Source organism: Ascidiella aspersa, chromosome 6, assembly GCF_963924565.1.
Source record: "Ascidiella aspersa chromosome 6, kaAscAspe10.2, whole genome shotgun sequence".
NCBI lineage: Eukaryota > Metazoa > Chordata > Ascidiacea > Phlebobranchia > Ascidiidae > Ascidiella > Ascidiella aspersa.
The window spans coordinates 28314267-28335720 of NC_139452.1; the positions used below are offsets into that span (position 1 = coordinate 28314267).

At 34.1% G+C, this 21454-nt stretch overlaps 3 protein-coding genes across 3 annotated transcripts in view; all 3 read left to right on the forward strand.

Annotated features, from left to right (window-relative positions):
• Positions 1–877: 877 nt before the first annotated feature.
• On the forward strand, positions 878–1704 carry LOC146141127 (ADP-ribosylation factor-like protein 6-interacting protein 1). The gene has a single exon (XM_083392086.1). It carries the CDS (start codon positions 930–932, stop codon positions 1509–1511), a length of 582 nt encoding a protein of 193 aa, XP_083248212.1. The 5' UTR covers positions 878–929; the 3' UTR covers positions 1512–1704.
• Positions 1705–2079: 375 nt separating this feature from the next.
• Positions 2080–9271, forward strand: LOC146141128 (vesicle transport through interaction with t-SNAREs homolog 1B-like). The gene is made up of 6 exons (XM_083392038.1): positions 2080–3125; positions 4451–4509; positions 6014–6127; positions 6872–6949; positions 7805–7972; positions 8912–9271. The coding sequence occupies exons 1-6, from the start codon at positions 3020–3022 to the stop codon at positions 9062–9064; spliced, it is 678 nt and encodes a 225-aa protein (XP_083248164.1). The 5' UTR covers positions 2080–3019; the 3' UTR covers positions 9065–9271.
• A 1715-nt stretch (positions 9272–10986) lies between these two features.
• The window catches only part of LOC146141129 (nesprin-1-like), a 340733-nt gene continuing 330265 nt past the window's right edge, over positions 10987–21454 (forward strand). Inside the window, exons 1-9 of the mRNA XM_083392820.1 lie at positions 10987–11126; positions 11829–11913; positions 15980–16041; positions 16632–16727; positions 17148–17231; positions 17740–17832; positions 18946–18975; positions 19870–20054; positions 20864–21069. Coding sequence (XP_083248946.1) covers positions 11091–11126; positions 11829–11913; positions 15980–16041; positions 16632–16727; positions 17148–17231; positions 17740–17832; positions 18946–18975; positions 19870–20054; positions 20864–21069 — 877 coding nt within the window. The 5' untranslated portion in view covers positions 10987–11090. The remainder of the gene's footprint in view (positions 11127–11828; positions 11914–15979; positions 16042–16631; positions 16728–17147; positions 17232–17739; positions 17833–18945; positions 18976–19869; positions 20055–20863; positions 21070–21454) is intronic.

Here is a 21454-nt window from a genome sequence, read left to right on the forward strand (position 1 = left end):
TTAAATTATATCGGTTCCAATTACCCGAAATAAATGGCAGAATTGGATTTGATATTCTACTTTGAACATCCCTATACATGATATGCCAATTTAATTCAAAAAAATGTTTTCTGGATAAAATAATGTTAAACAAAATTGCAACTCATTATTGAATCTAAAGCTTTTTTAAAATGTAGGGCCTGCCAAGACTGAATTTCATAAATTTGTGGCCGCCTATAAGATTTCCGCCAAAATTTTTTTCAAAATTCTCCAAACAACACATCAAAAATGCTATTTTTTATTATAGCCGCTAGAAATTTACCCTTAATGATGTGTCTGGCATTGTTTTGGGCAAGCATTGCATGCCAAAGATCTTGGCAGAAAGTCACTAGAATGCAGGGACTTGGGGGAACATGCCATCCACTGCATGTAATATTTTTCTAAACTGCACAACCTTGTACCTACTAGATTGTGAACATAAGACTATTGGGGATTTTATGATATTTGTCTAAAAATAGACTTTTGAATCAATAAAAGTTTGTTGGAAAATGATTGTTTTTTAGGCGCTCTTTCAGTATTGTACGTAAAAATTAATAAAAAACTGTTTTTCTTTAAATGCCGCATTCCACCACACATATTGTTTGGGTTAGATGCGGGTTAGCGTTTGGGTGAGGGTGGGTCAAGTTATTATTAATAATAAACATAATATTACTTGACCCACCCTCACCCAAACGCTAACCCGCACCCTAACCCAATCAATATGCGTTGTGGTATGCGATATTATTATTATTTTTTTTTTGCATAACTTTTCACGTACAATAGTGAAAGAGCGCCGTTTTTTACTGCTTAAAACGTTAATTGTAAATATCTAACCTAAATCTCCTTGTTTTTAAAGTTTTGAAGTTACAAAAAAGCTTAAACTGTGTATCAGACGATAAAAGTTCAGAGACATGGATTCATTCGAAAAGTCATCAGGGGATTGTAGCCCCAAGTCGGTCAAGTCGAGTTTCAAAAGTTGGCGTGAGATCATCGTAGTTGCCAGCAAACTGCTTAAATGGGAGAAGCCATATTATCCCGGGATCGTGATAGGCTTCATATCATTTGTCTTTCTCATGATCTGGTATCTGGACCCTTCCCTTATCACGGGATTGTCGATGCTGGCAATGATCGTTTGCATCCTGGACTATGTTATCCCGTTTGTGGCTCCCTTTGTTTTCCCAGAGACCTACTGGAACTCGGAGAAGGATAAAGAGTACTCAAACGCGTGCACAGCGATTGGCGATGCTCGCTTGACCGTTCGCAAGTCTCTAAACAGCCTCTTTCAGCTAAAGGAGACCAATCCTTGGCTGTATGTCGCTGTTGCCACCGTAACACTGAGCACACTGGCTTGGCTGGGAAACCAGATGCATAATCTGATGTTGACCTACTTCATCGTGCTCATCATTTCTTCCATCCCTGGCTTGGCTCATCACGGTCTCCTTGCTCGAGGCGCAACCGCGATGAGCAAGTTTGGAAAGAAGAGAAGGGACTAGGTTTCTGAGATGAGGTAACTTCAACAACAGCAGTCCGATTTGCAAGTGTGTTTCAACTGTGTATATTTGTATTACCTGACAAACTACTCAACCCCTGACAAGTTAAAATCGATACGGAGCTATAGGACTTTCAAAGTTGATACGGAGCCGTAGGACTTTCAAAGTGGCTAATCCCAGTTACAAATTATTTACTTGTCTTTTTAAGACGGAGAGTAAAGCAACAAGATTAACTCATGACAACTTGAAGTTGAAACTCTTCTGATATGGGGCCCTTAAGTTTTTAAGTGGCTGTTTCCAGTTACAAATATTTACATGTGTTCAGTTACAAATATTTTACGTGTGTTTAAACGAAGACTCCTATTTACATGTGTTAAAAACAAAAAAATCCTGATGTGTTTTTTTTGACATAAGAAACCAAGTAAAGCTTTTCAGTATTCGTAAAAATTAATTGTAGTGTTTTGCTTTTCTATCATCAACAATGTAAATGCAAACTGACCATAAATATATTACCGATTGTAAATAAAAGGCGTAATAGGAGACTACATTCAAATTTGTGGCACAGTTTTTTTTTTGTTTTAAACCTTATTAGGCATGATTGGCTCAAGCACTGAAAGTGTTAGTTGTTTATAGTCGTAGTGCTTGCCAGTTGTACAGACTCATGCATGTTGCAGTTTTTATGCTTTTTTTCTATGTGTTGTGTTCAACGTTTGTACATAATGGCGTTGGCATAGTTGAAACTGTGAAATGTGTGTTAAGATGTCTGTTCTTGTATTTTCTAGTAACCCATTACCAATAATATAGACGATATTCTTTTGTTTAAAGACTACTTGTAGAAAAATGTGGTTCAAATTTAATTTATTTAATTAAATATTTATTGTACCTTGCTGTTCACAAAGAAAAAATTATGAGAAAGTTCCGATTTTGTTGTGTTTTTTATGTTGTCTGTCTTTGATTGCCACGCCTAAGCTGCATTACGTCGTCTAAGTCTGTTGCTGGAATTTGGATCATGCTTTGAATAAATAATTCATGACTCTACCTTTTCTCAAGCAGCTGGAAGTTTGAATTAATCCAAACACTTTAAGGATGTTTTTGCTTACTTCCTTTCATCGTACTCATTTCTGTCATGATTATTCCTTAATCTTTAAAATTTGTCAACTTGGATTCTGGATAATAAGTTACTGCCTATTAAAGTTTCCACATATATTAACTAACTCACATTTAGACATACCTTATCAAAATAATTTTGATTCAAAGTTACCCAATTCTGTATGAGAATACCCAAACATTAACAGTTATGTTCAAAAAATTCAAACAATTTTATTTCTTCTCATATAATAATCCGTACTACTGTACACCATTTTTGAAGTTTTAATTTACACAAAAATGGATATTGTCAATTGTAAAAAAAACTTGTTTTTTTTCTTCTAATATGTAATCGCATATTAAACTGTGCTGCTGTACACAATTGTTAAATTGCGTGTTCACTTTGTTGCATATATACCTAGGTTATGGCGAGTAGTGAACTGTACGAAGAGCTAAAAGACAAATTGAGAATTGTTTTAAGCGACCTTAAGATTTTAACCAAGCAATCTGACATAAGAAATGTAAATGGAGGTAAGGAAACATTTCCTAGTATTTTCGCTTAGACTTCTAGCCGTTTAGGGTTGTTCAATAATTTATTGATGTTAAATAACTCTTTTTGCCACTGCAGTAATGTAAGTGCCGATCATAAAAAGACCATTTTCACAGTTATAAACTACCATCAATTTGTTGGAAGAAATTTGAAAGTGTTCTTGCAATTCTTAATTTGTTTCATCAATCTTATATAATATGTGTAGCAACCTGATGTTTGAAAAAAACTAGGATAAAATTTGACATTTTTATGATTACTTCCTGATTAAAAGATATCAACACATTTGAATAAATAAAGAAGGATTTCATTACCATTTTTTGTTTTTTAGCAATATGTTAAAAAGTAATTTGATTTCATTATTCAGTTCTTTTTTTAGCCCATAAATTGGAAAAGACCTAAAAATTTCCTTTAAAACTGTTAAAAAGACTATGTTTCCTTCAGCAAGCAATGCTATGCTGTGTATTGTTGTTTACCATGATGCAATGACTAATTGCATTGAATGTGTCGTCATAGGCTGCAGAACTAGGGCTTCCAACTAGCAGTATTTCCCTATGAATTGAATTGAATGACTGCGGTTTGTCACTGCATTAAGTTTAATGAGTTTCACAATGTTGCAGTTTTGATATGTCATATATCTTTCTCTTGCATAAATTTCAATTTAAAACAAGGCATTTTAATATTTCATGTAAATTAGACTTAGTTTATGCAAAGCTTTGACTATCTGCATTAGTCTGGCTGACTGACACTGAATATTAGCTTTTAGGAATCACTATAGTTTTCAACATATATACTTTATTGAAGAAAAACCTGCTAAATACCAAAAGAACAACCCCGTTAAATACCTCAATTTTCAATATAGTAGGAATAAATGCATTTTAACACTTGTGCTGCAACTTGTTAACAAATATTTATTATTGTATTTATTATTTGTATTATCTATATATGAATGACGACTGACCAGTATAGTTGACATTGTTCATACAATAAAACTAAGATTTTTTTTTTTTTTAAACTCTAGAAATGTTTTATTTAAAATATTTACACACTGTTATTTAGGTGTAGACATGTATTGTATACTATCGTTTTTCTGTGACTGTTTATGCCTTGTTTTAACACTTTTAAAACTCAAAATATTCACAAATAAAACTTTGTTTTAAAGAGTTATTTATTATTCCTTGTATTTCAGACTGTTTTTGCCGTGGTTTAACACTTTTAAAACCCAAAAATTTCAAAATTAAAACTTTGTTTAAAAGGTGTATTTACAACTTCATTTAAATAATCAACTTTCTTAAAATTGTTGTTTTAGAAGCTTTACATCAGCACGAAAAAACGACTCAAAGACTCTCTTCCCAAGCCCAATCACTGGTAAGTATTAAGGTTGTTTATTAGAACTAGGGTTCCTCTTTTTCCCAGATTTTTCACTCCCGGGAAACGGGATTGAAAAATGAAAATTCTGGTAATCCTGGAAATCTCGAAGAAAAAATTATACCTAATTTATGTGGTTATAATGTTAAAAAATATTTTATATTAGCTTCAAACATTTAATTAGGCTCTTTATGTTCTGTAGTGTTGCTTCTGCAATCTTACAAGACCTTCTTGTATTAAAGGCTGCACCCTTATTTAAAAAAAAGCACATGCATGACGCATTTTATTGGTAGGATAAGTTTAATTAAGTTTTTCCGATGGTAAGCGCAAATAAAGCAACTCAGGCAACAACTTTAATAGGTTTGATATTATTTTATCAAAAACATTTTCGGAGAGAAACCCTAATTAGAACCAGTGGTTCTCAAAATGTTTAATCTGTCAGATAACTTTTTTGATTCTTTAAAACAATGGTTAAATACATCAATTTTAAACAAGGATTTTTTAAAGTCACTGTACAATAATAATAATTACTACTTTTAAATATCTAGTTTTACAAACTAATTACTGTTTGTAGTTTTTTTAATATAATTATTTTGCCCAGTCTAAAGTTTTTATGAATGTAATAATTTAAAAGGAGCTGCGTAACCTCTTAATTTTCTTGACAGTCCCCAATTTGATAACCACTAAGAATTAGCCTATATTAAATTATTATTATTATTAGCTTTTTCTTTCAAACATATTACAGCAGTTAAAGCGTCGTTATAGACAGATATGTAGCATATATTTCTTAAGTGTTTCTAGATAGATATCTGCCATATATTTTTATAATTTTAATAAGTCTCCCTTGGGTTTTTCTCCGGTAAACTCTTTGGCTGAAATCAGTTATTGATTGCAGTCCACAAGCTTTTAATTTGATTTAAAGCTTTGAACTCTGCAATTTCCTTCAATGTGGTACGCAATATAACAGTCTCAGTTTATTGATAGTTTAATTATTGATTTAATTTTTATTCTTATTTTTATGGTTTTAGAGCAGTGATACTCCTCTAAGAACCTTATAAATTTGTATAAAAAGGAGAATTGCGAGAAATGCTGTACAATAATTACTCTTAAGGTTAAATAAGTTATGGATTTGCCCCAGTTAAATTTATCTGGATATGAGTTTAAAAGATGTTCATAGCACCACCTAAAACTTCCTTACAGACCCCAATTTGAGAACCTCTGTTCAAGAATACATAAATATAAAGCAGAGTGTTAATATTCACCTTTACTAGTAGATCTTTTAACTTTGTATGCCAATTTTCGAGCATAATAACTGGAGAGTTGTTGTTTGGTGAAAATATGAAGTTCATACAGAATTAGGTAGCAAACATGTTGAAAACGAAACATTATGGTAAACATTCAAAATATGCTACCTACTTCTGTATGGCCTTTGAATTCTATGCAATTTGCTTCCCTATTACTAAATAAATGTTTTTTTTTACAATATTTGCTTTCCTACTTTCAGATTAAGGATCTTGAAAATGAAATTTACCAAGCGCCAATGTCGTTTCAAGCCGGAATGAATCGCGAAGTGAGGAGATTTAAATATGAGCTGGAGAGCATTGAAAGACTAACTGAGGTTGGTTGCCATTTTTAACAAAGATACATTGTATGTATGTTTTTGCTGGCCATGCTAATAGACTATTTTGCAGCACTGGTATTAAAAAGCACCAGACTCCTTTTTAGCCCATTTTTTCTTAAGTTTTGTTATTTATCTTTAAATTTGCTTAGACCCTAAAAATATTTTTGCTTATTAGTTTTGCAAGTTTTATGTCTTCTCTATACGTCGACCCCTTTTAATTTACTAAAATTTTCCGCGACCCCGTAGTTTCAAACATAATATTTCTCATAGTCTGTTTTGGCACGCATTTGTTGAAGTAATGTGCATTTTTAGGTGTATTGTTTTTATTAAGTTTGCCATTGGCTTATTAAACCAAAAAAATAACATCTTTGTAGATGTAACACTTATTATACAGACTAACCTGTGACCCCTTAAACTGGTTGCATGACCCCAGCAGGGTCGCAACATAGTTTGGGAAGACCTGATATAAACATATGATGTTAAGGTATAATTGTTTAAATTTGTAGCAAAAAAATAACACCTTAACCACACAAAGAAACAAAAAGCTTCCTTGCCTTAAAAAAATTGAACACACCACACAGGTAATACCTGTTTTTGGAACACAGTAGCTCACTTTTTGTTTAAAATGACTCACAATCGAACTTGCTTTTTGTTATGTGGACAAAACTAAAAAGGTTTAAGCGTTTTTGCCGAAAAATCCTAGTGGTTACTACATTCTTTAGGTATTTGTTTTATTTGCAGCAAAAGTCTCCCTACTACATGCGTCAGGCTTCGTATGGTAAAGGAAGTACTTCCCAATCTACAAGTCCAATGGCCAAAGTAAGACTGATAGATTTATATTAATTTTGTTAACTGTCTGTAGTATATATAAGCTTGAATGTTTGTACAAATCGTGACATACTTTTTGCTACATTAGGTGATTTCACACAAATAACATGTTATTACTCCACGAAAAAAACAATATTACCCCACGAAAAACAAGTTTTGGTTGGAAGCTATTTGTAAAAACTAAAATAAATAGTTTTGCTTGGAAGCAATTGTGGTACTGAGATTTAAGATATTCCTAGATTAAGATTATTATTTGGCCAAATGTTTACCAAGGCTGTACTTTTTGCACTATAGATGCAGTTCGTTTTTATATCTTAATATATAATAATACCATAAGCTGTAGTTGGCCAACTCATTAATCATTATATTTCAACTGTTTAATCTCTGCAATTTCTCAGATAACTAAGAGTGTTTAATGCATGCTATTACTAAACATACATTGATATACAGTAAATTACTCACAGAAAAAAAAAATATAAATTTAATTTTTTTTTAGTCTATTCCTTTAACTTTATTACTCAACAAGTAAATCACAACTTTTCTAACAGAAATGTATGTTAAAAGTATGGTAATTTACAGTACAGGAGTCATACAAAAATGATCTTTCCTTGTTAACTTATCGTTTGAACCAGTCAATTTTAAATTTTTAAAAACATCTTTTTTGATGCAATCTAGCTGAAGTTTTCCACCCTTTGGGTTTGAGTAATTTTGCTGATTTAAATCACATATTTTTATGGACGCAATGAAGCACCAGTTTTCCGCCCTTTGGGTATAATTAATTTATCTGATTCGATACATGTAATTTGCTGTCACGAGCTTTTATCAGCAATTTTGATTTTATTTTAGGAACTCTCCGAACAGTCTAACCTTCTTCTCGGACACAAAAGCCTGAAGAGGGCGACAGAGAGCATCGCTCGATCCCAAGTGATCTCTGCTGAAAACGAAGCTATCGGAAACGACATTCTGAGCGATCTCGGGAGCCAGAGAGAGCAGCTACACAACACTAGAGATCGGGTCGGTTATTAAGCTCATTTTTATTGCAAGTTTTATTTTCTTAGGGTCATTGTTTATCAACTTTTTTGTCGCAGCAGTCCAAATGCTAAGCTCATGAATATGAGCGAAGCGTTGACGACCCAATTCTCCTCATTGAAGGTTTTTTTAGAGTACAAAACATAATAGAAATAGCAAAAATTAAAAAAAAAATTGTGAGCAATCTTGCTCAGAAAAAATGCTAAGAAATCTACCTATGTGAACCATTGCAGTGGGCTGCCCAAACCATTTTTGTTGTGTTGCGACCCATAGGTTAAGAAATAGTGCTTAAGGTTCTGAGTTCTGTGGTTTTTAAAGCGATCTATTTTTGCTTGTAATGCTCTTACTTTTAATAATATCTGTCCCCGTGTAATATAGCTCCCGAGCTTAAAGGGTGTCAAAAAAATATATATATATTAAAAACCATATTTTTTCGTCCTTATTAAAAACTGATTGCTGTGTCAATTGGTTGAATTTTTATTACATACCCTAGGTTAAATTGCATTGGTTTTTGGCAAGACAATGACATTGGGCACTGTGGTATATTTAAGGGGCTGTGTTGCTCTAATACACTTTTACTAAAAAAACATTCCTATTACTTCTACACCGAAAGCCATCACAGACTTGCCCAATCTGTTGATTAATGATGTAAGCAGGGTAGGATGGAAAAACAATTAGCATGTGGTGAGATTCGAACTCACGACCTCCAGTCATAGCGGGACCTCCGCTCTACCAACTGAGCTACTCAGAAACAACCATGACACCAAGGTTTGCTACATTCTGTTAGAACAACCAACTTCACATTGAAGCGTATATTACTTCTGTGCTAATATATGTACTCACTTTGTCACCTATATTATCACTTTAGCATAACAGCCGGTATGTGCAAACATTTTTTGAAAAACGAGTCATTTTATTTTGCAGCTTGAAGATACAAATGTTGAAATCACTCGATCACAAAAGCTTTTGAAAAGCATCCATCGAAACGTTGTTACAAACAAGATTTTTCTTATCTTCTTTATATTTATGGAACTTATTGTATTAGGCTGTGTTCTTTACTTAAAATTAAGGCCTTAAAATGTATTAATTCTACGCTAATTGTGCGATAACAGTATTATGTATTATGCTTGTTTACGTAAATGCTTAAAAACGGATTGTACCGTTTTAACTTTGATTTTTAGATTATATTGACGAAAAGTAGATCATTCTTTGTATGTGAAATACTGTATTGCCATATGCGCCTATTTTTCCATCGTTGTGCTATTTATTGCAATTTTGCCAATCCGTGTGCAATTTACTCTTTTATAATAAAATATTAAAATGCAGTTGTGTTTTTTCAGGAACACCGTTGGTTTAAAACCAAAAACGCAATACTGCATTGTATTTACTGCGATGTTAAGCCACAAATTACAATTTATAAAAAAGTTAAAAAAACGACTAAAGTTATAACTTTAAACAATAATGTTTTATCAAGATATTTAAATGCAGATGTTGATTTCAAGGACGTGTACTCTTTGTTGAATGAAAACACTACTTTTATTGGATTTATCATAGTTTTAAACCACAAAATACCATAAGGCTACATGAAAAAAGGAAACAACTTTACTGAAACACCGATTTAACCCGCAAAAGACTCGTAACTAAATTACAAAACTTATTAAATCAAAATTTGCTTTACAAACGGCATACTGTAAGTTTTACAAAAAAAAAAATACAAATTTGTTTAGAAAACAGGTTTAACTTCAAACTGAAAAAACACTTAAAAAGTTAAAAAAACAACTTGGACGACCATCAAAATCACGGCTTATCCACTAGTGGCGCTGCGGAGTCGCTAGGCAAAGCACGCTAAAAATATGGCAACAACGTATCAGTGCTTTTCAAATGAACGCGCGGCGTCCGTAGCGATCCGATCGGCGCTTAAGTCAACATTACTGGGCCAGAATTTGTTTGGACTTGGTGCCCCACAATTAAACAGGTTAAACGAGCTGGTTTTTTGTGCGTTTTTGTTCGAACGGTGAAGTTTTAATGATAGAAAGTAGGTCGTAGCCTACTTGCAATATTCGAGCAGAAAGTACTTTACAATATGGAATTGCAAAACATGTGACAGACAGTTAGTTATTACACAGAACATAACTTAAATATTTGGAATAAAATTTAAAACCACCAGAAAGGCATGTTCTAAAAGTTGTTTCTTCATAAAATGTTGCTTTTATAGAAATTGTTGCAAAGTTCCTGATAGTGGTTGTTAATTTGTACTAAAAAGTGAAACATGATATATATTATTACAATTTTTTTAATTTTTGGTCTTAAGATGTATTTAGGGACTATTCAAGTTCTGCATTTAAAGTTTTAGGAAAAATTTTGGTAAAATGCCCACATTTCTAAACAAATTGTGTAAATTGTAAACTTGAAATTTTAAGTTTATAGTAGATTGTGTATAAAAATGATTTATGTTGTATGTAGCTGGATTTAATAATGATGAAACACATTAATTTGAAAACAGTTTATAATAAAAGCCATATATAAAAAAAATAATTTTAATCAATGCTATGTAGTAGTTTTATCATGTTTAGATAATTGTTCTTTTCTTGCACTGTAAAAGAACCATTTTACCTATCAATGCATTAAAATAAGTAAATCTTAACAGTTTTGAAAAACAATAAAATACAAAACACGATGTAACTTTGCTACTTCATATTAAACTGATGTTTTTTACTGATAATTGTAATTGTATTTAGTATTGGATATGTTGTCAAACACTGCTATGATGTTTTGCATGGACAAAAACATTTTACCAACAACTTCAATCAGAATTGAAGAACTTTTAGTTGTTATTTAGTAGCTTACTGTTCCCAAAACATAATTTAAATTAGTCATTGGTTAGATTTGTGGGTATTTGTTTAAACATTAAGGCAAATTGCACTAGTTTAGAAATAAAATAACAAAACAAGAGGATACCAAAATGGCACCACAAGATAATATTTGCCTTTCATGCTTTTAGAAATTACTTTGAATAGGATTCTTGCAAATATATATGTAAATGTTATCAGAAAAACACTGTGCTATTGTGGATTATCTTTTGGGAGATTTTTGACAGCTTAAAATGTCAAGACAATCTCAGCTTGTGGGAAGCGACGAGGTAAGCTGACAAAAAAAATATTATTGTAAAATTAAAAAAAATAGTGTTGTAAAATTAAAAGAAATGTTATTGTAAATTAGTCGAATGCTTGTTGCATGTAAAATTAGAGTAGATTTATTTTATTTTTTTGGTGTCCCTGTTTAGATCCTCCTGTTTTGTTTGTTCTTTTGCTGTTATGTCCTTAAATTAAGGATAAGTATATGTAAAATTGTATGCATATTGCATATAGAACTGTGGGTTAAGCTTGTAATATAAACTTAATGTTATTAGCAGTGTCACCCCAAAATTGGCTGACTCATTTAATAATATAGAAATGTTTAATTTTTGTTATCTGATTCTGCATTTTATTCTGAAGATAAGTAGTGTTATTTTCAATTAAGGTATGACTAATTAAATATTATTTAAATCGGTCAGATGCAGCACCAAGCAATGGTGCTATGATTGCTGTTTCTCGAAATGCTTCCCTCCGAGCCTGTGTAGCTCAGTTGGAAGAATCACAGTCCCGGTATAACCATAGGTCGTGAGTTCGAACCTCACAGCAGGCAAGTTGTTTTTCCAGCCTGTCTTGCTTGCATTTTGGTCACCGATTCAGTTAATCTGTAGAAGGCTTCCGGTGTATTACACATATCTGATATAATTTCATATTACATATTTGATTGATTTTACTTGTAAATTACGGTTTTTTTAAACGTTGTTTTGAAGCTTCGTGGCCCACGAAGAAAACAACCGTCGACCAATCTTGGCCGTCCATCTTACAACTTCATCAAAACAGTCCAGGACTTGCAAAGTAAGATTTTGACAAGTTGTGTTTCCTGGTTGTTGCCAAAAGCACTGCAATAATAATGGGTGTAGTTATTGGACATTTCAAAATAAAACTGATTGGTAAATTGGAAGATGGGTTTATTATTGATATCAATGTATTTTTTCTGGAGAATTTTAATCAAAAATTTACTGGGGTCAGTTATTTAAGCTTGAATCAAAACCAGATGAGTTGCTTTTTCGTTGTTCTAGCTGTTTGGGCCACACATTGTTTCGCATTACATAAACACGCCAAATTACCACCTAAAAAATGTTTCAACATCCAAAACAATTGTCCGGGGGCCTTAATATGTTATTCACGGCGCAAAATCGCAAAACCACGGTCGCGCCAGTTATCAATGGACGCTTGGTAGTCATTATGGCGTAACAATGAGTGCTCGAGCGCCGGCGCTTTGGCCCAGAAGGAGCCTGGCATCGCATTGAGGCGTCTATTGTGCCCGGAGAGCTTTCACTGTTGCGGCGTTGGCGTCGGCTGTGGCTAGTTTTGTTTCGCCTATTGACTAGCGCCGTGAAAAGTCAACACTCGAAATACTATGCACGCACCAAACGTCAGGCCTGGGCCTGTCGCGGCTACCCTTTCCTGACAGGGCCGATCCTTGATTTTTGTTTGAAGGGGCATGAAAGTTTTTAGGGGTGGCGTCACTAAGTTACGTCATAGCTTGACGTTGTAAAACATTTATTCTTAAAAATACCGGCTGTTCTCGCAGATTGGTATTTATTTGTTGGTTTCAATTGGCAATACTTTCAATGTGAATAGATACATAACATATATATGAGAGACATAACAAGCTCTAAATAACGGTATGAATAGTCCAATTGAACGAAAATTGCACAGTTTGAGCGCGGATTTAAGTGTTTACATAGTTAAACCTAGTAAAAATACGTTTTTTTCGGGGGGGCATGGCCTGGTGCTCCCCTGGATTCGACCCTGATTCACCACACAAGGATTAGACGTCCGCTTACTCTCCTAGCCCATCGTTAGACCCAGAGACCCACTCAAGACCTTAAACTGGTTACAGCGGCCGGCATGTTTGCCTCTGGTCTTACACGCCGCAACCGAGTGGCGTTAGTAGTCTTGTCAAGGGGCTACTGTTTGATTGGCGATTTTTGCCCTTTGGTCTTGCGTTTTTTGAGTGTTGTCCACTCTGTACAAATGAGAAAGCTTGAATTGGAAAGCGTTGCCCATTAATTAAAAAATGGCCTTGAAGGTTTTTAAAGGATTTTTGTAACTGACTAGTGTTTAGGTACAACATACCTTTGTCTCACCATATTATCATATTATCCATTTTTAGTCGTTTGACTTTTTTTGTAAGCGACATACATTGGATAATGCTTGATAAATTAAAATTGTTTTTGCTGTTTTGTGCCAATTCGTGTTAATAATGACACATAAAAAAAATTCCGGCCAAAATTGTCAATCATAAATTCACGAACGGTGGCGTTTTCGAGTGCCATTGTGATGTCACTTTGCCCCCCCCCCCTCCTCCCCCCCGGGCCATGAGGGTCATCGTTCCATTGTCGCCACGCCACCGTGCGGAAACAAGGGGACTTATGGCGGGTGCAAGTTTTTTTGTGAGAATGTCGGTAAAAAGTCACGGAATGTGGTTTGAATTTGCCCGTTTTTAAATGAAAAAGAAACGAAAAGTTAGATTTGCAGAAATTTAAAACTATTTTTAAATATTAACTAAAGTTTACAACGGATTAATTAGAGACTAAAGGCAATATATAGAAGTAGGAAACATTTTGTAATAGTTTTCAGATAAAAAAGAATAAAGATTTGTTTTAAACGTTTACAAAATGCCACCTAATTGTGTATGGGCTTTAATATTCATTTCATCAATCTCCAACCTCCAGCCACAATGCTTTAAACATTGACAGGGGTTACACACTTCACTGCACTGTTTTTGTTTTGAAAGATCCCGCCGTTTTCGTTATCATTGGGGCGCGAAAGTTTTCCCTCTATAGTCCGTCCAAGGAGCCGAGCCGTTGAAATAGCTGAGCGCCTCCATTAATTATTAACCCAAGAGTTAAAACCAAACGTCTTTAAACACGGCGGCTCGTTTGCCCACAGCTTCAACTAACCGCCTTCCTTCAATTGAGCTTAGTTGCCGCGGTTTGCGCTACTAATTCGCCATAAACGATGCCTCTACAAATATCTTGGTTACACGTGTGTAGCACCCTGTTTTTACAGTAGCTGCACGTAAACATTGTTTTTTAGGGTTTTTAGATAGCAATTCAGTTGATGTATCATCGTAAATCGTGCTGTGGGCCCATTTTTTTTATTTGCACTTTTCTTCGTTGTGTAAACAGCGGCTTTAACGATTTGGTCAAATAAGCGCCTAAACAAAACTCTTTAAGAAATGCTTAATACTCGTCATCCGCAGTTGCTAACTGAATATGTTTAAAACAAACATATATTTGAGCATTGAGGCAAAGGGTCACCAAACTACAGCACACGGGAATTCGACCCGCGACCTATATCTTTAATAAGGATAAAGTCGATGGAAAAGTTGGCGAATGCAATTCAAGATTAAAATTTGATGAAATTTTAAACTGAAGGACAAATAATTAAATCTCAGTACCGCTTTTAGTGCATTTCCCTTATTTAACGATATAATGTTGTGAAAAAATGTCAACAAATTTCATATCCCGTCCGCGATTGTCAGGCTTTACCGTTATTTTGCAAAAAAAAAGACCAGCGTTTTTTAAGTAGGGTGTACGCCACACCGGTAAAGCCTGGCAAAATTTTGGTTTGGCATGTATGCTTTTATAGTAGCAGAAAAATCCATATTCTCATGACACGTATAGTAGGTTTAATGTGGCCTGACCTTTGTTGCAAAAATAAGTGGGGCGGTTCAGAAAGTTTGAAAAGCACTGGTTCAGACTGCTTGGTGAAAAACAGGCTGTTTTGTACAGCCTATATATATATATATCTCATTTTAAGCAACAATCTTTGTTTTACATCTTATTTTCGCAATATCTTACGATTTTTTAAGCTATTAAAACAGCTTAAATTGTGTGACATTGTTTAAGAGTGTATTAAATCAAGGCTATTAAGACAAACACTACACACAACTTTCGTTTGTCGGTTTGTGGAATTCCATCAATCCAGCCGCCGGTCGCTAACCTATTATTGCTAACTTGCCCACAGACGCGCGCGCCGCTTTGTTCGCGCCATTGTGACGTCACACAAAGCGGAATCGTTCGTTGTCATGTTGTGGTAACTTTCGTCTTTTCCTGTCTTGCCTGTTTCGAGTGACCATTACATCGCTGTTCGAATAACGGTCGCGAAATTTACGAGACAAAATTAATACATAGGATTGGATTTTATTTTGGGTGATTATGTTCTCTATACGGAGATAAATGATGAATACAGAATATTTTTTTGGGAAATATACGAATTTTCCTACTGATTTTTCAATATTTCCCCGAACAAAGCAATCAAATGTAAAAATAGGCGTAGTTCTTTTGACTCGCCATGTAACGAACATATTTTAACGTAAGAGTTTATAAAACTTTTTATAGTGATTTCGTCAGCATCTAAAGTTATTCCCTTTATCTTTTTCGACGCATCTTGAAATTGCTTAGAATGCTCTCATTATATTTTGTCAAAAGTTTATTTTGAGTAAAACCTTTATTAGGTCGCAATTTTTGCTAAAGTGTACCCACATTTCAGGTTATTCAATTTCATTATTTTGACGAATCATGCAGTTATTCCGATTTATTTATTCTGCGTTCAAACTTTAATCACAGCTAAATATAAACTATTGCTACCAGGCATAATATTAATCGAAAAACAACCCGTATGGTAATGGAAGATTACTCCAGCAAAGCTAGCAATTCAAGTCCGATATTATTAAAATATCTTAAAAGATGTATTTTAATTATCCTGACAAATGTTATCCGAAATACGTTATGCTTTAAGGGGTTCATCAAACAAATGAAACCCTGAGTGCTGTTTTACGAAATGTACCGATACCTGATATTTTTCTGCTTTTTTATTTTACGGTAACTTGAGTGTTTTTGTGTTTCAGATGAGCAAATGTCGGTGCAGAAACGCACTTTCACTCGCTGGATGAATGCCTATCTATGCAAAGTAAGCTCTTTATATTTATGTCGGGTTGCTTATCATTAAGCAGTTAACCGTGCTATTATCATGTTACGGCTTAACAACCATAAGTACAAATAATTCATTGTAAATTATAAATATGTTTCATGGTTTATTACCAATGCTTATGTTTAAATCCTTAAGTTACCGTATTTCGCCAAAAATGACGACTCTCATCTAAGACATTCGCCGAAACGACAGCCTTTGATATTTAATCGAGTGAGTGAGATTTGAACCTGTGTCGGAGACATGGAATGTCCGTCCTTTGTACGTTAGTAGAAAATTGCACAAACGATTTCAAATCGCCTTCAAAGCGCATTTAATTACTTTTTGAAAAGGTTAGGCTTCTTAGAGTGTGATATCTGTCGTTCCCTAAATACTACACGCGTGTTATACAATTACCTGCTAAATATATGTTCGTGATGCATATTTTCGATGGTACATAAAATTGAAAATCAAGTATCTTCAGCGACAAGGCGATAAACAACAAGCACATGGTAATAGATAAACACACCAATTTGCTGATAAGAAAGAAAAAAAATAGACTCGCTCAACTTCAACTTTGTTTACTCTCGCAGTGGCGCCCTCCAATGGAAATTACGAACTTGTTTGACGATATCAAGGACGGAACAAAACTCCTGGCCTTGCTGCAACTTCTGTCCGGACAAAGACTGGTAAGCTTGATTGACTTGCTGTAACTTTTCTAAAGCTCCACTTTTTGAATGAAACCAGCTGACTGACTTTTGACGGGGGAGTTTCCCTGAAAGGCTACCGAAAGGTAACCGGGGAATTCCCATGAAAATCAATTTGCTCCTAAAAATCTTTACTCGAAATGAAAATATTTAAACACATTGAGCGTAATATATAGTAATACTTCATTTGTTGAGTTCCTGACAGTGTATAGCGTATTTATCAAAACTGTCACGGTAACCCTCGGTTTGTTTATATTAATAAACTTATATTTTAGCCTGTAAATGTGCATTATTTGCCAAGCAAATGCGATGCCTCTTGAAAATTATTCATTCAATTTATTTTTTGACTGCTTTTCAAAAAAGTCGAACCTTTTTTTATTGCAACTTTGTATCTTTTTGCAGAACGGCGAGTCAGGCCGTAAACTAAAAAGGGTTCACTACCTCAGCAACATACAAATGGCCCTCGGGTTTCTCGACTCAAAAAAGGTATGTACATTTCCTTATTTCTAATAAATCGTCGACTATTCAAGAATGCCCTAAAAGGTTATAATGTCGTCTATACCATTTTTTTCGAGTCATATCTTGTTTTTGCCCGAACTATTTTTTTGTTGTGTGGTTTAGTTAGGTATGTCTTAAACATCGAAAAAGTATAACTCGTAGACTTTTCAAATTTTAAGGCAAGTTTAAAAAAAGGTTATTGTGGGCGTGGCTATTTTCACCTCTTTATAATCTATCCGCCTTCTATCTTTAGATTTAGACTCGTTCTTACAGTACGTATAGATATGTGGAGATATTGAAGTCACACTTATTCATGAAACTGCCCAAATAACTTTAATATTTTGAATGCATTAAAAATATTATTTTAATATGTTGATATGCCTATTTGTCACACACTTAGGTGGTAAAAATAATACCTTCAATAAACCGGATTAAAAAAGTTGCCGGTCCCTAATCTGCTATTAGCGATTTTAACTAGCTTAACTTTGTCGATCAGATACGATTGGTCAATATCAACGCGAGTGACATCGTAGACGGGAAACCTTCGATCGTTCTCGGGCTGCTTTGGACTATTATCCTCTACTTTCAGGTAAACTATTCATGCTGTACTCTTACTAAATAACAGTTGTGCATTTTGGTCAAAATATATGTAGGTTTTACATTATAGCGTTTATAATTTAAAACTTGTTATAGTTAAGCAAAAGCTATTTAGCTAGTAAACTTTTAAAGACTTCAATTATTAAAAGCTTGCATTTATATAATATTGTCGTGGCTCGTGACATATGGTATAGTGAGTTTATTGCAGCCAACTAAATCTTTAACTTTAAAATATGTTTTACACCCCTTAAATTCTTTGTTTTGCTACTCTAACTACTGCAATTAGGATGTGGATAAAATGGTAATATGTTTTTGCGTTAGTTCTATTAAATTGAAAAACAAAATATCCAAAAATACGGAAAAAATATTTCGCTTGCCTATATTACAATAGCTTTTCACCTATTAGTATTTTAGTATTTCACAAACTGTGATAATACGTTTGTAGCTTATAGTTGTCCGTCAAATTAGCCTCCCGAAACGTAACAATATGTTCAACATATTGTCGTGCATGCCACAATACGAACTTGTTTATTTTGTTCTCAACTCCCACCAAATACCGAATCGTACGTGTTTCTTTCGCTGTTATAGCTTGCCCAAAGTCTTGTTCGACAAGAGAAGTGAAGTTGTCCCGCTATTTGTAGCACGTTTTGTGTATTGTGTTGATTTATCATCCGATCACGAATCTAACCGCAAGTAAATCAACAAACCTATTCAGCTCAAGATTCCAATAAAGTCCCAATCCGGGCACACTTACTTTCTGCTTTATTTTTAACGTTTCGTCAAAAATGCAGCAAAAAGTATCAAAAAAACCTGACGCTGAAGTTAAAGACGAACTCGCGCACATGTTATTTTTGTTTATTTTAATAATATTTTAGCTTGTAGATACGAAACAGGGGTTGTTTGATCAAATGCTTTTTTTTCGATTTTGACCGTTTTTAGTAAAGGACCCAAGAAGAAAGTGGACGATAAAAAATAAAAAAAACAATTGAACCACTTTACATTTTTGATTTATCGAAAAATAACTTTACCCGAAATTAGTTTTTTTTTTAAATACTTGATTTTCTGCATGTTAATACGTTATTGTTGTTTGTGTTTGTGAACGAAGATAAGACAGAACCTCCTTCCAATGTTACACGTAAGTTGTACACGTCATCACCTTGCCACGACGTCACAGTATTGCGTTATCATTCATATTGTCACGTCATCGTTGCATGTCTATTTATTATTCACATCGCACATAGCGACACCTAACGGCACACAACGCATGTGCGAATTTTTCAATGCTAATTTTTGCATATGTTTTCCTCCACAGTACCTAACGCATATATTGGGTGGACTTTGTGTACTGTATATAATTACTCTACTAGTAGAGAATATATCCTTAGTTTTTAGGGAGAAACTGTTAATTGCAAATCTTTTATTTTTAAGATGACCTAAAATGCATAGGAATAAACAAACTGTTAATGGTATATTTTTATCATAGAAGATATAATTTTATGAAAACGAACAAACTCGTCAAATAAACTTCATTTTAGCTGTAAACTTTTAAAGCCGTTTACCATATTTCTAAAAGATATTGTTTTGCAGAATTACTTTTTTAACACAAAATTACACTGGTTGGAACTTATGAAATCGATTAGAACATGTTTTGCGATTAATAATTTCGCCATTTGACTCTATATAGTTTTTGTAATTAGTCTAACATTTCTTTTTAAAACGTTTATGCCTGGTTTTCCACGCAACCTAATTTTAAATAATAACTAAAGCATGAATGTTGGCCATTGCCATTTAATTTCATTTAACCAGGACAGCCAATCATAAATGACTATCTTCGTCTAATTTATTTTTTTATATTATATTTTTTATATATATATTTTTCTAAATTGTTGGAGGGTAAACCATTAAATATACAAGTTTCCATTTTTATGTAAAAAAGGACAATAGAATCGAACCCATCACCGCAACGAATTAAAACAAAAATTCTAATTATTTTTTAAGTAAAACTTAATAAAACATCTTACTGATCCAGATCGAGGAAATCACAAACAACTTATCACTGACCGGCGAACTGTCCGGTAGCACTTCCAGCCTGGACAGCTGCGTTGGGGCTGAGGATGGTTCACCCCCTCAGAAGCAGAAAAAGGGGGCCAAGGCAAAGTGGCAGGGGGCCGCCAAGAAGGCCCTGCTTTCCTGGGTGAAAAGGAAAACAAAAAAGTAAGTCTTTTAACCTTGTTGTGTGATTGTTTGCGTCACAGTCCAGTGTTTTGACTTGAATTTGTTCAATAAACGTTAAATAACCACGTTTTTCGATATGTACAGAATTATTTTGTTTTTGTTTTTATGCGTTGACTTTTATTGCAATACAGGAATCGCAAAATATTTAAAAATTTAAGTAATCTATACCTGTTCTTTTTACTGCTACTTGTACATACAAAAATAAATGGTTTTTGAAAAGTCAATTTTTTGGGGGATGTTAAACTGGTAATTTTATTAAACTGGTACCACGGCCTCAAACTATAGTTTGGTTCAAAAAATTATTCCATTTTTATTTGAAAAAGGGGAAAAAGTATGACTAAAATTAAACACAACTTGGCGAAGCAACTTTTTTACATTGCCTGTGTCAAAAGTGTTCAATATACTCCCAAGTGTTCAATATACTCCCAAGTGTTCAATATACTCCCAAGTGTTCAATATACTGCCACCTTCTTTTTAGCGCGTTTTAAAAATGCCCAAATTCGCCTAATTAAACCTTTTGCAGCTCGGATCCCATATTATTATCACCAATCAAATGAAGTAGAAACAACGTTAAAAAAGGGTCGACACCAAAACGACCGATGCACGACTGACGGCCCCCGATCGTCCCATACCCTCTACCTACAGGCGTTATTGGCCATTTATAACTTATTTCTATGAATTTAGAACGTATTCCGATAGTTATTTCTGGTTATTACTCGAATTTGGCTTTATTAGGTCGTTGGTCTTAATAATGACAAAAATGGTAAACTTAACTCTTACAATTGCAGCAAACCACCCGAACTTGACGTTGCTGTCCGCGACTTCGGTCCATCTTGGAGGGACGGCCGTGCTTTCCAGAGCATGATCCACACCATTGACCCTCAGTTGGTGGACGTGGATGCTATAAGAAGGGCCACAAACCGCCAGAACCTGGCCACGGCCTTCGATACCGCTTACCAGCACCTTGGTATACCTAAACTGCTGGACCCTGAAGGTTTGAAATCTTATTTCTTGTTGCCTTTGTAGTTGCTTGATAATTAGTTTCTAATTTCAGTCGTTTTAAACATGTTTAAACAGCAAAAACAAACAACATTTGATCTCAAGGTCTGTTGATTTTGTCCGTTTGAAAGGTTGATGTAGCTCCTATTAGTTTTCTTTAAATTATAGGCTGCCCATAGGATTTTTCGGTATTTTTCATTTCAGTCCTATTTAGTCATCAAATGACAACAAAAAACTTAAACTTGGTAGCAAAGTTTCCGTTTTTTTTACCATACGTTCCCTAAAGTTTATACCACCATAATGCCAACACATCAACTCCACAAGATAATGCATTTAACCTTGGCTAACATTATAGTGCAGCCCTATGCAATTTACTTGCT

What these genes read in the sequence shown, in the direction of transcription:
- LOC146141127 (XM_083392086.1), top strand. Translation starts at nt 930, where the DNA reads ATGGATTCATTCGAAAAGTCATCAGGGGATTGTAGCCCCAAGTCGGTC.
- LOC146141128 (XM_083392038.1), top strand. Translation starts at nt 3,020, where the DNA reads ATGGCGAGTAGTGAACTGTACGAAGAGCTAAAAGACAAATTGAGAATT. An exon ending in CTTCCCAAGCCCAATCACTG is followed by an intron (nt 4,510 to 6,013) that starts GTAAGTATTAAG and finishes TCCTACTTTCAG; the next exon opens with ATTAAGGATCTTGAAAATGA. An exon ending in GCATTGAAAGACTAACTGAG is followed by an intron (nt 6,128 to 6,871) that starts GTTGGTTGCCAT and finishes TTTTATTTGCAG; the next exon opens with CAAAAGTCTCCCTACTACAT.